The sequence below is a fragment of the Globicephala melas genome, chromosome 1, assembly GCF_963455315.2.
Source record: "Globicephala melas chromosome 1, mGloMel1.2, whole genome shotgun sequence".
Taxonomy (NCBI): domain Eukaryota; kingdom Metazoa; phylum Chordata; class Mammalia; order Artiodactyla; family Delphinidae; genus Globicephala; species Globicephala melas.
Window position 1 is genome coordinate 54,874,214 of NC_083314.1, and position 18,154 is coordinate 54,892,367.

General features: G+C 37.6%; 1 protein-coding gene across 3 annotated transcripts in view; it reads right to left on the minus strand.

Annotated features, from left to right (window-relative positions):
- RABGAP1L (RAB GTPase activating protein 1 like) overlaps window positions 1–18,154 on the minus strand; it is a 686,895-nt gene that overhangs the window by 177,477 nt on the left and 491,264 nt on the right. For all 3 annotated transcript variants that reach the window (XM_030875419.3, XM_060296102.2, XM_060296106.2), the window contains exon 18: window positions 17,364–17,405. In XM_030875419.3, coding sequence (XP_030731279.1) covers window positions 17,364–17,405 — 42 coding nt within the window. The remainder of the gene's footprint in view (window positions 1–17,363; window positions 17,406–18,154) is intronic.

Consider the following 18,154-nt stretch of genomic DNA (forward strand, 5'->3'; position numbering starts at 1 on the left):
AATTCAGGGATGACTTCATACATCTTAAAGGCTATGAAAGAAGAAATGGATAGGCTGAACCCAGGAATCAGATATTATTCTAGTTAGTTAAGAGCAGAGAATATTTTAATTTCATGATCATTCTTGATAGTGAGTTGGTTTTCATTAGCCTAAATTCAATTATTTGTTGACATAACAATGGTTCCTAGATGCTCTGGCTCTGTTTCTGTCCTATTCGACCAGTGACATTTTAAAATTGGGATGACTATCTTTAAACACGCAGCTGAAGGAGTTCAAAACACACTACCCCAAAATATGGCACCTTGGAACACTGAATATTTTAAGCTGAAGGAGTTTGAGAAAATTGTCTTTCCCTACCCTTCCCCCTGAAGCAGGTCATAACACCCTCATGTGAGAGGTGACCTTCCTACACCTGGAGGAAGAACCATCCTTCTCTCCCAGAGAGAAGGATGCTGAAAAGAATTCAAACAAACAGGTCTTGCAAAGTTTTTCTCAGTTTATCATATTTCTCCACGACTGTCCACTCTTCATCAAACCTAGCATGAAAACATTCAAGTTTAGCCAGTTCTTCAGGTCTTCACTTTCTTTTGAAGGCTCCTATGCCATGTAAAACATATTAAATAAATTTGTAAGCTTTTCTTTTGTTAATCTGTCTTTGTCAATTCAATATTCAGATCCAGCCATGGACCCTAAGAGGGTCGAGGAAAACTTCTCCCTCCCCTACACAGTCTTCAAACAACTTGGATAGAAAACTTTTTGATTCATAGTACAACGTCAACATGGATTTGTGAAATGGAAGCAGATTTCACTACAATTTAAGAGTCTCCTGCTATACAATGTGAAAAAGCATGGAATTTTGGGTGAGAGCTACTGGGATTGCGCATCAAATGAGAGTAATAATCTCTTCTTCACAGGGTAACTGTAAAGTGTAACACACACACACACACACACACACACACACACACACACACATCTTCAGTTTAGTGGTTAAGAACATTGGTTCTATAGTAAGACAGGCCCAATTCTGAGGCCAGTGTGTCATTTACCTAAAGGAATGACTTTAGCCAAGTTATTCAACTTCTCAAAGCCTTTGTTTCCTCATCTGTAAATGAGGATATTGACTCATAACAATCTTTATAAGATTAAAGTGAAAGGTCATACATTATGGTAAGTGAAATAAGCCAGTTACAAAAGGACATATACTGTATAATTCTACTTATATGGGGTACCTAAAGTAGCCAAATTCATAGAGGCACAAAGTAGAATGGTGGCTGCCAGGTGCTGGGGGTGGGGGAAAGAGGGAGTAATTATTTAATGCGCTCAGAGTTACAACTTGGGAAGATGAAAAAGCTCTGGAGATGGATGGTAATGACAATTGGACAACAATGTGAATATATTAATGTCACTGAATTATATGTTTAGAAACAGTAAAAATAGCCAATTTTGTGTTATGTATATTTTACTACAATTTTTTTAAAAAAGAAAAAACTAAAGGTCATGAAGATTAGTTTAAAAGTACAGCATCAGGCACATTTTAAGTGCTTTACAAATGAGTGTGTTATAATTAATTTTATTTATTATTTTTAAAATGCATTTGAGTTCATCACAAATGATAAATGCTGCACGATTACAGAATTATTGATGATAGTCGTTACATTTTTTTATATGGATCCAACATATTCCTTGGGTGTCTGGAAACACCTGGTAAGAATAATGGTAATACAGAGGAGCGTGCACTAAACACAAACTCTCACATACACACATGCACACAACGAAATTTTACTAGTTTAGAACAAATGAGTTGTTCACATTCAAGAATGTTGCTAAAAGGGGCTTTTAAGTGAGACTATAAGCAATTTGCTGGTATTCTTTTTTTTTTTTTTTTTTTTTTTTTTTTTTTTTGCGGTACACGGGCCTCTCACTGTTGTGGCCTCTCCCGTTGCGGAGCACAGGCTCCGGATGCGCAGGCTCAGCGGCCATGGCTCACGGGCCCAGCCGCTCCGCAGCATGTGGGATCTTCCCAGACCGGGGCACGAACCCGTGTCCCCTGCATCGGCAGGCGGACTCCCAACCACTGCGCCACCAGGGAAGCCCTGGTATTCATTTTTAATTATAACAGATTGATTATTCTTTTGCATCTAATTTTATTATATTGCTCTGAAAACTGTTTTTGTAAGAGAGACAAAGATAAACTTCAGCCAAGAAGTTAAACAACAAATGTGATGATTATAAGATAATTCTTATCTATTCAATAAAGGACTGAGATGGTTGTGTATAGCATATATATTGTGTGTATGTGTATATACATATATATGGGTATATACACATACATTTATACACATTCACACGTATACATACATATAACAAAGATTGGCAGTCAGCAAGACAGAAATTTAGAGCCTTAGAAACCATATTTTCTTATCCCCTTATTTGTAAATAAGGAAATTATGTGTTAGAAAGGTGAGATGATTTGATTAAGACCCCACATTAAATTGGTGGCAGAAATGTGATCAAAGCCCTTCAGAACCTCATCTCATGTATCACCTCCAAATGCACCACAGCAAAGGACTTGTCTCAGCCGTTCCTCTGCATGCCTCTTTTGCATGCTGTTCACGCTGCCTAAAATGCTCTCCTCAAAGTTCAGTCATCTTTGAAAAATCTTTCCTGGTTCCCCCAGAACGAATATGGTTGCCCTGCCTTCAGGCTCCTGAAGCTCCCTTTTAAAACCCCAGGGCAATCATGCTGGATTATAAGTGTCTACGTGTCTGCCTTCTCCATTACACTCAGGACAACTTGAGGACACACACTGGCATCTCTGGATGCTCCCACACCTGACCCTGGACCTGTCAATAGTAGGCACTCACTGAACGTCTGTGGGATATGTGACCTAACCAACCATCACAGGCTTCTCCAAAAGGAGGCAGGAAAGTTGGCATCAAGAATGCAAGTGGGAAGTTAGCTTTGGAATGAAGGCAGAGCATACCTTCTTTAAAGACAGGAGAATATCCGAGGAAGATGGAGAGGGATTTTTTTTAAGTAAAAGAGAAGAAAGCTTGAGTGTTTGTGCTAAGAGTACTCATAGGGAGACACTGAATTATATTGTTCTTATTTCTGTCAAGTGACCCCATATTTCCTAGGATACATTAAGTTCATATTAATTACTGACAACTTGGAACATGGCATGTTTAGTCAACCATTCTCCCTTCCTACATTTTGGATTGTCTCATGAGAAATAAACAATGAGAAATCACTTCAACAAATTAGCAGTGTTATATAATACACACATAGTACTATGATGATATATATATATTTTCTGATATAAATCCCTAATCCATAAAATGTATGATTTCTGGAACTTTAAAACTTTAAAATTCCTTGAGTATCTTGCACTAGTTAGAAGCTCAAATTTGTGTTTGTTGGTAGTTTTAGTGTTTTCTGGATAGCATCCTAAAACAAACCTATCCTCAAACTAAACATACAACAGAGAAAAGTTGAAAACAAACTAAATATTCACACAACAAATTATGTTGGAAGGGGAAACCAATATAAAGGAATACCAATGTTACAGAATTGGAGTGCAGGACTACCAGCTTTCCAAAGGAGTAGTGTTTTGCTGCCACCAACAGGGCAATAGGCATTCCTTCATGTAAGTTACAAAACTAACTGAAGGCACAAAACCCATTGCAAATCCAAAAGAATGTTTACGGCTTGCTTCATTTTTTTCAGTTCTTTAGCCTTCTAATTTTGTAAACTGAATGACAGCTGCAGAAATTACAGTCCTAATTTCAGTCTGTCACAGATCACCATCTTCAAGCTCAGAAACAAATTTTTTTTTACCCAAGTTGGTGAATCAAAGACTAGGGAGAACTAAAATCCATTGTCTATTTTCAAGGTGTTTTGCTCTTCACTTCTTGTTTCTTAACCCTGTATGGTATTCAAATATGGTCCTGCAGGGAGAGAATCTCTGGAACATGAATTGATCCTTCTTTCCGATGTCAACAGAAAGGAAAAGGGGAATTATACTTTGAAAGGTCAAAGGAATACTTAACCAGCCAGCACAGTGCTGAATAATAACTGACTTTTTACTCTCTCAAATAAACAAGGCCTTATTTTATTTTATTTTATTTATGGGTTACATCACAGAGTCCTCAGGTACTCTCTACTTTTTTAATGTTTATAGGTCATTTTTGTTTCTATTTTTTTTTAATTTTTACTGAAATACAGTTTATTTACAATGTTGTGTTAGTTTCAGATATATAGCAAAGTGATTCAGTTGTACATATATATATAAATATATATATGTTGTTTCTTAACATTCTCTTCCATTTTAGGTTATTACAAGATATTGAGTATAGTTCCCTGTGCTATACAGTAGGTCCTTGTTGGTTATCTATTTTATATATAGTAGTGTATGTATTTTAATCCCAAACTCCTAATTTATCTCTCCCTCCCATTTTCCCCTTTGGTAACCATAAGTTTGTTTTCTATGTCTGTGAGTCTATCTTTTTTGTAAATAAATTTATTCATATCATTTTTTTAGATTCCACATATAAGTGATATATGATATTTGTCTTTCTCTGACTTCCTTCACTTAGTACCATAATCTCTAAGTCCACCCATGTTGCTGCAAAGGGCATTATTTCATTCGTTTTATGGCTGAGTAATACTCCATTGTGTATATATTTTATATATATATATATATGTGTGTGTGTGTGTATATATATATATATATATATATATATATATACACACACACACACACACACACACACACAACATTTTCTTTATCCATTCATCTGTTGACAGACACTTAGGTTGCTTCCATGACCTGGCTATTGCAAATAGTGCTGAAATGAACATTGGGGTGCACGTATCTTTTCAAATTATGGTCTTCTCTGGATATATGAACAGGGCCCAATTTTAGAATTTTGGGGTTCTCTATTAAGACTCTTTTCCTGGTTTGAAGATACTAATAGTGGATGAGCTACGCTTTATAAATTAGGTTTTCTGGTTAAAGCAACTCTTGGTAATCCACCATGAATTAGCTGAATCACAATCCACACCTCAACCCAGGTACTTCTTTTGTCTCCATTTTAAAGGGACTCCCCTTAGTATACTCCTCAGGAACCTCAAGGCCCCACTGAGCAATTGCTACAATCCTAGAAAACGGGCATGGAGATGGAGGAGCACAGAGACCAAACAGACAAGTTAGCAATTGATAATGATGAAAATAAGGACCAGCCATTTTCTAAGTGTGACTGAATGCTTCCTCTAATTGCACATGTGTTTTCTTCTCCTTGTTCCCTCACTACCACTTTGTTTAGATAATTTAATTTTGAATGTTTCATCACAGTGTAGTAGATGCTTAGCTGCACACTGGGATCACCTCGGGAGTTTCTAAAAATAGTGATGCTTGGGTTCCACCTAGATTTTCAAATGAAATTGTTCTGTACAACTCAGAGTCAGAAAATGTTTAAAGCTAACTCTAATATACAGGAGATTCTGATGTAGAGTTAAGACTGAGAATTCCTGCTCTACGTAACTCATGAGTATTCCTACCCTTCTGGTTCCGGAACTGCCTGCATCAGATCTTGAGGGTGAGGGATGGGTGAGAGGAGGCATTCAGAAATGTTCAATTTAAACAAATTCCATGGGACTTAGGTGATTCTGGAGGACACTAATGGTTAAGAATCACTTCGAGTTATACTGCTGTAGGGACTTGCAATACTGTGACATAACTAAAATAAATTGGGACAGTCTCTTACTGTAGATTGGTGGGAAGATTTTTTTTTTTTTGAGGGAGGAGAAGGGAAGTGAGAAAAAGATTTTATTTGTTCACATGCATTAAGAGGACTGTCAGATACTACTTTAAACAACTTAAGAAAAGGGACTATGTGTCTACTGTTGTATCCATATCATTAAGCACAGTGTCTGGCTCACAATAGGTGCTCAAAAGTCATTTGCTGAATGAACAAATAAATGAACAAATGTTATTAGTATACAATGCATTTCATGTGTCCTAGGAGAGTTCTGAATAGGGAATGGAAGATGAGTTGGTAGATAGCAAGTGGAAGATTACAAAGTAACAGGTTATTAAAGGTGAGAAAACAAGGAAGTCCTAATAAGGAATGGTAGGAGGTTATTTTAGCTGTAGAAGGGGCACTGGACAAGGAAGCAGGGTAGGACACACACGGCATGGCTTATGAGAGAGCTTCCAGCCTACTGACAGCAGGGTAAACCAGAAGCTTTTGACGGGGGCCAAAATAAGAAATATGAATGGTTATTTCTCCAATGGAATTCCAGACAGATTTCTGGAAAGAAGGTTCAGTGACATAAAAACCTGTAGCAACAAGCTACTGATATGAGGGAAGTTTATTTGAGGAAAGAGATGTTTCAGTTAAGTATTTGGATTCTATTTGATATACAAATCAGAATCATACAAGCTGAACTGGAAAAAAAGAAAAAAAAAGTATTGTAACATAAATATATTTTCTATTTCTCATGTAATGTGAAATTATTTCTTTCTAAAAGCTGAATACTGAAGTAAACGGAGTAGGCAGGGACAAATGAATAATCTCTGAGAAAAAAGATTTTTAATTAAGCAAGTAGATTACATATGCCCAGACATACACAAAGCTTCTTCTTTTAAAAATAATAAAATCTGTAAAAAAGTCAATTATATTTCAATATAGCTGAAAAAAAAAGTACTGGAGTTTCCTATAAATCTAGTCTGAATCACAGTGATGACAAAGACAAAAATCACATATAAGAGTACAATGAAGGTTTCTCCAGAATAAGGGGAAGAGCTTCATTACTACTTATGCATGGCAATTTTGATCTTTAGCAAATAATTTGTTCATCACCTTAATATGGTTGAACTACTACCACATGTGGCAGAAAAAGGTGGTGGTGATAGTAGTGGTAGTGGTAATCCAGAAATGGAGATCTAAGTAATAAAATTTTTCTGCAAGTAAATGAGATCAAGAACAAGACAAAGATGTAGGCTCTTTCCACTTTTATTCAACTTTGTTCTGGAGCACCCTGAGCCCTGCCCTCCCCATGCAGCAGTTGGGTCACAATTGGTCCAGGCAAGTGTCCTGAGCCCTGCCCTCCCCATGCAGTAGCCTAGAGGCAACCAGCCCGGGTGGGTGTCCTGAGCCCCACACAACCTGTGCAGAGACTGAGCCACAACCAGCACAGTAGAGCTTCCCAAGTCCCACCTTAGCACAGAAGTAATAGAGGTGCAACGGGGCTGGGTGAGCACTCTAAGTCTTGCCCCCCTTACACAGCAAATGAGTCACAACTGGTTGGGTGAGTGCTCTTAACCTTTCCCACTCCACACAGAGCTGGGACAGATGAGCACCCTGAGTCCTGCCCTCCCTGCATAGCAGCCCAGCAGAAACCAGACTGGGCCAGGGCCCTGAGTCCCACTCTCCCTGTGCAGCAGATGGGCCACAATCGAGCAGGTGAGCACCTGGAGCTCCACCCTCCCCTCACAGCAGTCTCAGCCCTATTACAAGCAGCAGGTGCATGTAGCCCACGTGACAGATACCCATAGAGGGCCTGGTTCTGGTAGCCAGCAGAGATTGTGCTTCTTGGCCACAAGGAACAACTCCTACCAAAGACCACTCCTTCAAGACTGAGAGAGATAGGCATTTTCCCTAATACGTACAGACAAACACAGAGAGACAGGCAAAATGAGGAGATAGAGGAATATGCTCCAAACCAAAGAACATAGCAAATCCCCAGGAAAAAAAGACCTTAATGAAATGGAGATAAGCAACCTACCTAATAAAGAGTTCAAAATAACGATCATAACAAATGCTCACTGATCTCAGGAGAAGAATGGAAGAACACAGACAGAACTTCAACAAATATACAGAAAATATAAGAAAGAATGAAACAGAAATTATACTAAACTGAAAAATACACTAGAAGGGTCAAACAGCAGAATGGATGAAATACAAGCACAAATCAGTAAGCTGAAAAACAAAGCAATGGAAAACACCCAGATAGAGCAGCAAAGTGAAAACAGAACTTTAAAAAGTGAGGAAGGGACTTCCCTGGTGGCGCAGTGGTTAAGAATCCGCCTGCCGGGCTTCCCTGGTGGTGCAGTGGTTGAGAGTCTGCCTGCTGATGCCGGGGATGTGGGTTTGTGCCCCGGTCCGGGAGAATCCCACATGCCGCGGAGTGGCTGGGCCCGTGAGCCATGGCTGCTGAGCCTGCACGTCCATAGCCTGTACTCCGCAGCGGGAGAGGCCACAGCAGTGAGAGGCCCGCATACTGCAAAAAAAAAAAAAAAAAAAAAAAAGAATCCGCCTGCCAATGCAGGGGACACAGGTTCAAGCCCTGGTCCAGGAAGATCCCAAATGCCGCAGAGCAACTAAACCCTTGTGCCACAACTAGTCAGCCTGTGCTCTAGAGCCTGCAAGCCACAACTACTGAGCCCTCGTGCCACAACTACTGAAGCCCGCACACCTAGAGCCCATGCTCCACAACAAGAGAAACCACCACAATGAGAACCACGTGCACCACAACAAAGAGTAGCCCCCACTCACCACAACTAGAGAAAGCCTGTGCACAGCAATGAAGACCCCCACACAGCCAAAAATAAATAAATAAATAAAATTTTTTAAAAAGTGAGGAAACATTAAGGGACCTCTGGGACAAGATCAAATGAAATAACATTTACGTGATAGGGGGTCTCAACAGGATAGGAGAAAAAGAAAAAGCCAGAAAAATTATTTGAAGAAATGACAGGTGAAAATTTCCCTAATTTGCGGAAGGAAAAATACATCTAGGTCCAGGAAGCCCAGAAAGTTCCAAATAGGATGAATCCAAAGAGAAACACACGGAGACACATTACAATTAAAATGGTAAAAGTTAAGGATAGAGACTCTTAAAACCAGCAAGAGAAAAGCAACTTATTACTTACAAGGGAAACCCCATAAGGCTATCAGCAGATCTTTTTCAGCAGAAACTTAACAGGCCAGAAAAGAGTGGCATGACATATTCAAAATGCTGAAAGAAGAAAACACCTGCCAACCAAGAATTCTCTACCCAGCAAAATTACTGTTCAGAATTTAAGGAGAGATTAAGAGTTTTCCAGATAAGCAAAAGCTAAAGAAGTTTGTCACCACTAAAATGGCCTTATAAGAAACATTAAAGGGACTTCCCTAAACTAAAAAAGAAAGGCACTAATAATGAGAACATATGAAAGTAAAAATCATACCAAAAAAGGTAAACAAATACTAAAGGTAGTGGATTAATCACTTACAAAGCATATATGAAGGGTTAGACAAAATTATTAAAATTAATTAAAAATACAGTAAGAGATACATAAACTAAAAAGATGTAAAATGTGTCATCAAAAATATGAAACGCAGGAACTATACATGCATAGGATGTTACATGTAAACCCCACAGTAACCAAAAAGAGAGAACTTATAGTAAATATACAGAAGAAAATGAGAAAGGGATCTAAATATAATACTAAAGAAAACAATCAAAACACAAGGGAAGAGAGAAAGAGAAGAAGAAAGGAACAGAGGAGCTACAAAAACAGCCAGAAAAAAATTAACAAAATGACAATAAGTACATACTTATCAAAAATTACTTTAAACATCAATGGACTAAATTCTCCAGACAAAAGACACAGTATAGCTGAATGGTTAAAAAAATAAGACCTATATGCTGCCTACAAGAGACTCACTTCAACCTAAAGACAGTACAGACTGAAAGTGAAGGGATAGAAAAAGATATACCATACAATTGGAAACAAAAAGAAAGAAGCTGGGATATCAATATTTATATCAGAAAAATGAACTTTAAAACGAAGACTTGGGCTTCCCTGGTGGCGCAGTGGTTGAGAGTCCACCTGCCGATGCAGGGGACACGGGTTCGTGCCCCGGTCCGAGAAGATCCCACATGCCGCGGAGCAGCTGGGCCCGTGAGCCATGGCCGCTGAGCCTGCGCGTCCGGAGCCTGTGCTCCGCAACAGGAGAGGCCACAACAGTGAGAGGCCCGTGTACCGCAAAAACAAAAACAAACAAACAAACAAACAAAAACGAAGACTGTAACAGGAGACAAAGAGGACATTACATAATGATAAAGGGGTCAATCCAACAAGACGATATAACATTTGCAAGAATTAATACACCCGGGCTTCCCTGGTGGTGCAGTGGTTGAGAATCTGCCTGCCAGTGCAGGGGACACGGGTTCGAGCCCTGGTCTGGGAAGATCCCACATGCCGCGGAGCAACTGGGCCCGTGAGCCACAACTACTGAGCCTGCGCATCTGGAGTCTGTGCTCCGCAATGGGAGAGGCCCGTGCACCGCGATGAAGAGTGGCCCCCGCTTGCCGCAACTAGGGAAAGCCCTCGCACAGAAATGAAGACCCAACACAACCAAAAATAAATAAATAAATTTATTAAAAAAAAAAAAAGAATTAATACACCCAACATAGGAGCACCTGAATATATTGGATTGACCAAAAAGTTCATTTGGGTTCTTCCATAACACCTTACAAAAACCCAAATGAATTTTTTGGTCAATCCAATATAAAGTAAATATTAATAGAAATAAAGAGAGAAATAGACAGCAATACAATTATAGTAGGGGACTTGAATTATGCCACTTACATGAATGAATAGAGCATCCAGACAGAACATAAATAAGGGAATATTGGTTTTAAATGATCAAGGGACTTAATAGAGATATACAGCATATTTCATCCAAAAACAGCACAATGCATTCTTTTCAAGTGCACGTGAATCATTCTCCAGGATAGATCACACGTTAGGCCACAAAACAAGTCTCAATACATTTAAGAAGATTAAAATCTTATCAAGAATCTCTTCCAACCATAATGATAAGAAACTAGAAATTAATTATAAGAAAACTGGGGGCTTCCTTGGTGGCGCAGTCGTTGAGAATCTGCCTGCTAATGCAGGGGACATAGGTTCGAGCCCTGGTCTGGGAGGATCCCACATGCTGCGGAGCAACTAGGCCCGTGAGCCACAACTACTGAGCCTGCACATCTGGAGCCTGTGCTCCGCAACAAGAGAGGCCACCATAGTGAGAGGCCTGTGCACCGCGATGAAGAATGGCCCCTGCTTGCCACAACTAGAGAAAGCCCTGGCACAGAAATGAAGATGCAACATAGCAAAAATAAATAAATTAATTAATAAACTCCTACCCCCAACATCTTCTTTAAAAAAGAAAATAAAACTGGAAAAGACACAAACACGTGGAGACCAAACAACATGCTATTAAACAACCAATGGGTCAATAGAGAAATCAAAGAGGAAATTTTTAAAAACCTTGAGACAAACAGAAATGGAAACACGATGTTCCAAAATCTTTCAGATGCAACAAAAGCAGTTCTAAGAGGGAAGTTCACAGCAATACAGGGGTACTTCAAGAAATAAGAAAAATCTTAACTGAAAAAGCCTAACTTTACATTTAAAGGAAATAGAAAAAGAAGAACAAACACAGACAAAAGTTAGTAGAAGGAAGGAAATAATAAAAACCAGAAGAGAAATAAATAGAGACCAAAAAAAAGATCAATAAAACTAAAAGCTGGTTCTTTAGAAAGATAAACAAAATCAATAAACCTTCAGCCACACTCATCAAGAAAAAAGGAGGAGGGCCCAAATAAATAAAATCAGAAATGAAAGAGGAAAAATTACTACCAATATCACAGAAGTACAAAGTTCTGTACAAAGAAGTACAGAAGTACAAAGTACAAAGGATCGTAAGAGAATACTATGAATAATTATATGCCAACAAATTAGACAACCTACAAGAAATGGATAAATTCCTAAAAACATACAATCTTCCAAGACTGAATCATGAAGAAACAGAAAATCTGAACAGACTGATTACTAGTAATGAAATTGAACCCATAATCAAAAAACCCTCAACAAAAAAAAGTCTACATCCAGAGGGTTTCACAGGTGAATTCTACCAAATATTTAAAGAAGAGTTGATACCTATTTTTCTCAAATTATTCCAAAAAACTGAAGAGGAAGACTCTTTCAAACTCACTTTACGATGCCAGCATTTCCCTAATGCCAAACCAGACAAAGACACTACAAAAAGGAAAATTTCAGGCTAATAATGCTGATGAACATGGATACAAAAATCCTCAACAAAATATATTAACAGGGACTTCCCTGGTGGCACAGTGGGTAAGAGTCTGTGCTCCCAATGCAGGGGGCCTGGGTTTGATCCCTGGTCAGGGAACTAGATCCCACATGCGTGCTGCAACTAAGAGTTCACATGCCGCAAATAAGGAGCCTGTGAGCTGCAACTAAGAAGCCCTCCTGCCACAACTAAGGAGCAGGTGAGCTGCAACTAAGGAGCCCTAGAGCTGCAACTAAGGACCCTGCCTGCTGCAACTAAAAGGAGCCCACGTGCCACAACTAAAGAGCCCACGAGGCGCAACTAAGGAGCCTGCCTACTGCAACTAAGACCCAGTGCAACTAACTAACTAAATAAATATTAGCAAACCAAATTCAACAGTACATTAAAAAAACATACACCATGATCAAGTAGGATTTATCCCAAGGATGCAAGGGTGGTTTAGCACCTGCAAATCAATCAACGTGATGTGTAACATTAACAGAATAAAGGCTGAAGGCCAATGGAATTCCAAATTGATGACTAGGGAGAAAAAAAGGAGTGAGTAAAGGAAAATGAGAAGAAGCAGAGAGGGTGATAAAAAATAAGAAGCCAAAGAAGAATGTAAGAAGGAGAGAAGGAGAAGAAGAGGGAGGGGGAGGGGAGGGAGAGGGAAAGGAGGAGGAGAAGGAAGAGGAGAAGCTCTACGTGTAATAATAGCACCTGCGTGCACTGTAGTACTTACTAAGTTACAGGTACCAATCATATATTAACTCATTAAACTCTAACAACAATCCTATGTGATAGGTATTACTAATATCCCCATTTTAAAGATGGGTAAACTGTTAAGTTCCCTTAGATCACTGGATAAACTGTCAGAGATGGGATTTGACCTCAGGAGGAAGAGGGGGAGAAGGAGAAAAGGAAGTGCTATGTCATGCTGCTTTGATAACTGGTGAGAGATCAAGTTAGATAAAAATGGAAAGATGTCTACTAGATTTCATTAGTGACGACCAAAAACGCTTCAACAGAATGATAAGGAAACACACCATAGCGGAGAGGGTTGAAAAGCCAAAAACATCAAAGATATATACTTAAGAAGTTTCACGTAATACATAAAGCCGCTCCAAGCTAAGGCTCATTCTTCTAAAATTTAGCCAGGATCAGCTGATTTCCTTAAAAAAACTAGATGTTTCTAAACAAAAGAACATAACATTGGAGTCTTCAAAACTGTCTGAGGAGTTTCATTTGTTTACAACGAAACAAATTATTATTAATAATTACTTTTTAAGCTGCTTTGTTTTAAAACTTGCTTTCAGGGTCCATAAAAGTGCATATTTAGAAATTTTGTTTTTTTCAAGAGTATGGTTGCTAACAGAAAGCAATTTTGCAATATGCATCAAAAATTAAAATGTGATTATAGTTTGACCTAGCAATTACATTCCTAGGAATTTATCCTAAAGATATTATTAGATAAGTATGCAAAGATAGACGTTTAAGGATGTTTGTTACAGTTTTGTTTAACGGGAAACTCTGGAAACAACTTTAATGTCCATAAAAATTAAATATAAAATGGTTAAATAAATTATGATACATCAGAAAAATAAGCAGCCATTTAAAAGGCTAAGCAAGTTCTATGTGTAATAATAGCACCTGGGTGCACTGTAGTGCTTACTAAGTTACAGGCACCAACTGTATATTAACTCATTAAACCTGAACAACACCCTTATGGGATAGGTATTACTAACCTCCCCATTTTAAAGATGGAGAAACTGTAATTTACCTAAGATCACCAGATAAATTGTGTGAGATGGGATTTAAACTCAACCAGTCTGGCTCCAGCATCCATGCTTTTAACCACTACATGTGTGTAGTGACAAGGAAAGATATGCATAATATATTATTAAATGAAAAACAGTCTTGTTCAACAGCATTTTTTTAAAGAAAATAAATATGTTCACCCTTTCACATTGTTCTTCTAGATTTACCCACTACCTCCCCATCTTCTTATCTATAACCCTCAAAGCCATATTAAAACATATTTGTTTACACATACATTTATGTGTATATGTAGGTAGGTAATACACGCTTACATATTCAATAGACTAAAGCATGGGAGAAAGATTTTATACCCAATTTTTATTATGGTTACCTCTGGGGTAGGGTTATGAATGGACTTTTCTTTTTTTCTACTGGAGTATAGCTGATTTACAATGTTGCGTTAGTTTCAGGTGTACAGCAAAGTGAATCAGTTGTACATATACATATATCTACTCTTTTTTTTAGATTCCTTTCCCTTATAGGTTATTATAGAATATTGAGTAGAGTTCCCTGTGCTATAAGGTAGGTCTTTATTAGTTACCTGTTTTATATATAGTAGCGTGTGTATGTCAATCCCAGCACATGTAAGACACAAAATGAGCTTGGGGGTGGGGGAGAGAAAAACATTCTGTCATTTACTTCTTAATCATTGTTGGAAAGCAAAGAGCCTATTCTGATTGGAAATTTTCTCTGCCAACATGAAGTGGCTAAGATTAATTCTGACTGATCATCTCCAATCTATTATAATGTACTATGCTATGACTACTGAATGTTTCATATAATAAGTGAATTAGATTTTTAGGAATATATCCAACCTACCCAGTGGACACTGCCAACATCCTAAATGATTTAATGATGCTACCTACTAGAGCAAATCATTCTTTTAGCTCAATAGCTTTCCAGCTGCCTGGTAGACTGTTTCTAACCCAAAAGGAAGTAGCTCCCATTCAGAAAGTAGGTGTCTATAAACCATACTGAGCAACAGAGACATTTACCTATGTTTATGCTGTTTAAAATTATAAATTCAGCTTTGCCTTTTCTAAGCCAAAAGATTTTAGGCCATCTGGGGCCTTGGCTCCCTCAATAATCAACTGAGGGAGAGAATTAGATCGTTTTCTCTAACAGTTCATGATTCTCCTACAAATAACACATTTGATGTGTGCTAATGAGATAACCTATGTTAACGTTCAGCGCACAGTAAGTGCTCAAGTAATGTTATTTCCCTTTCTGATTCCCCTCAACACAAGAAATACAGAGAAATCTAAAGTCCCTCTGCAGCTATACTGAAAATTAGTTAGGCTGGGTTCATAAGCACTTTGAACTATCCCTAATTGTGTTATTCTGATATAATCAAGTTTATATTCTTTTATTTGATAGATTAGAAGCTAAAAGTTAGTCACTGTCAAATGTGTTTGGAGTATTCTTTTTCTAGGTGGGGCAATCAGATCAATTAAGTACACTTCAGTGCAGCCTATGTACGTACTGTCTCTATGTGAGGTCAGCTCCAGGATTCAAACAAGGAAGAGAGATAAATATAAACCTATAGTAATGGGAAAGCTCTCCTTTTTATTTTCTCTAACTAGACATTCTCCAAGATGATATTAGATGAGTATCCATGCATTGCTAGAGAAGATACAAAAGCCTTTCTGCCCAGTGGCCAGAGAATGTCCCCTGCACAGGCCATGTCTGGGTTAACATGGCCATAAATAAATGAAAACAATACAATCAAGCCCCCAAAGCCTGTCAACCAGGGGGATAATTTACCAGATGAATAAATTATTAGGCTGCCACAGAGTACAGGTCTGATATCCAGAGGCAAAGTCCTAGGTTACCCGCAAAAGACAGACTAAGCACGGGCTAAGAGCACTAGTAAAGGAAGGTCATTAAAAATGAGAAAAGGCATTTGGGGAAAGATGTAATATCTGAAACAAAAAAATTAGACATGATAGGAAAAATCAAAACTTTGTTGGACTTCCTTATACTTACTTTATGGTTTAATATTGTTTTTAGTCTTAATTACATAATACTTTCACTGTTTAGGCAGTCTAAAAGTCTTATTCCAGCCCTCTGCAGAAAGCATCTTTTGGTTTTGATTTATTTTAATGACAAGAAAAAAAAATGAGGTGGAGATCCATGATTTCATTGAAAGATATACGCAAAGACGCTTGTTACTTTATTGAAAATATTTTCCTTAACTTCTAAAGTAACTTTGTCATATGAACTGTTCATATCTAAATTCAAAATGATTTAATGAAAAGTTTGAAGTACAGTTTATGAACTTCATAAAAAACAAATGCTTAACAGAATAAGAGATGAGGCGCAGCAGCCCACATCTTGAGTTGCATAGGGCCTATATTATGTGATGCCTTTGTTTTGAATCAAGGTATTTAATGGTTAAGTATGGAACCTCTCCTAAAATATCAAGAGCTTCTCTGAAGATTCAGATTATTATCTTTTGGGAAATCTGGAAGAATTATAGGGAATCTAGTAACAAATTCTGAATTATTTCATCAATGTAATAGTAATCACAATAATGACAGCTACCATTTATTAGGCGATACAATTTTCCAGACATTATGTTAAGAGAATTTTATGTATCATATCATTTAGCAATCCTATAAATTCGTTTTCATTATTATCTCAAAATTCAGGGTCTGAGTAATTTGCCCAAAGTCATACACTAGAGCTGATATTAGAACCAAATCTGTCTGAGTCCGGTGTCTGCAGTTTTAACCATTACATTTTACTGGGAAAAGGGTGAGCTTGCATCTTTTTATAAGCAAGGCAATTATCACCTTCAATAACAGACCTTCATCTTTAACTGAAGGACAAAAACCAACCAGGTTATTTTCATCAACTCTGCAGCAAATGTCTTGCTGTTTCCACACTTTTAAAGCTGCACTGATACGTTGATATAAAACCCAACAAGGTAATTATAATTGAATTCTAACATGTCTTATAAATTTCTAGCTATCAGAGAAAGAACTGCAAATTGAAATGTAGCAGTTTCTTTTTTAGTCAGTGTATTACAGAAGCATTCTAATAATTCAATTATATGTTTAGGCACCTTTAGGGATGTTATTATGATAAGTATTTTAAGAAGAAAGCTGGCATTATTTTGACAGAAAACAGGTTTTCTTCTCATATCATACAACTTGAATGAATGGAAATATTTTTACCTTACTAGAAAAAGTGCTGTGATAGCAAGATTAAATGGATTATAAGAAAACCAAACTTGAAATAAACAACAACAAAAAAGGATGGGGGAAGGAGAGAGGATCAGAGTTCCTCAGAGAAGTCGTTTTTTTTTCTTTTTTTCAAGAATCTAGCATGAGGCAAAGGCTGTAAACTGAATGATGCCCAGTTCCAAGGGCAGAGAGGTAAGACAGTTCAGTAACTTAAACATAAAAACAGACTTACCTTTAGGAGAGCCAAGGCTACATGAAAGATTATGTTCAAACCCTGAAATAGAAAAAGAGAGTCAAAATCAATACTGTCACATCTATCACGATTTTATTAAGTATTTTCCCAAGACTTCTGTATATCATTAATAAAATCTGTTTTCATTTTCACATACAATAATAATTAAACATGAGATTTCTAAAGGTATTTTTTCTTCTATGAGAGGCTTATTATAAATTTTAGGTGCTATCTAATTAATGCTCACATAAAATTATTGTTTTTACGACAAATTGGCTCAGGGCTTGCAAAAGTCAAGTTCCTTGATCAAAATGGCAGTGACACCAAAGTCTAAAATTATTAATTGAAATTTGTTAAGTCTTATCTGTGTGATGTGGTTAAACTGCCAGTGGCGAACAAAACAAAACAAAGAAAAATAGTGTTGCTGATAACTGGGACAGATTGTAAGCATCACACTGGATTTCCCCTACTGTTCTTATTGTGTTGTTTGTTTTAGTGCTTGCTTTCAAGTAGTATGTGTACAGCTAGAGGTGGTAATTAGGGGCTATTTGCTAGACTCCCTTGTTCCTTTTTTCCTGAAAACCAGAGCAATATTTCTTCATGAATAAAGAAATTAAATAGTTTGTTAAGAAGCCGTACTGGGGCTGAATTTTGACTCTGAGTTCAGCCCAATGACTCTGAAGAAATGTTGAGATATTAAAGTCAAGAGACAGGAATCTTAAATGCTCAAGATGACAGAGTCAGAAACAAAGTTTCCACAGAATACGCAGTTTCCTTGTCATGCAAGTCAT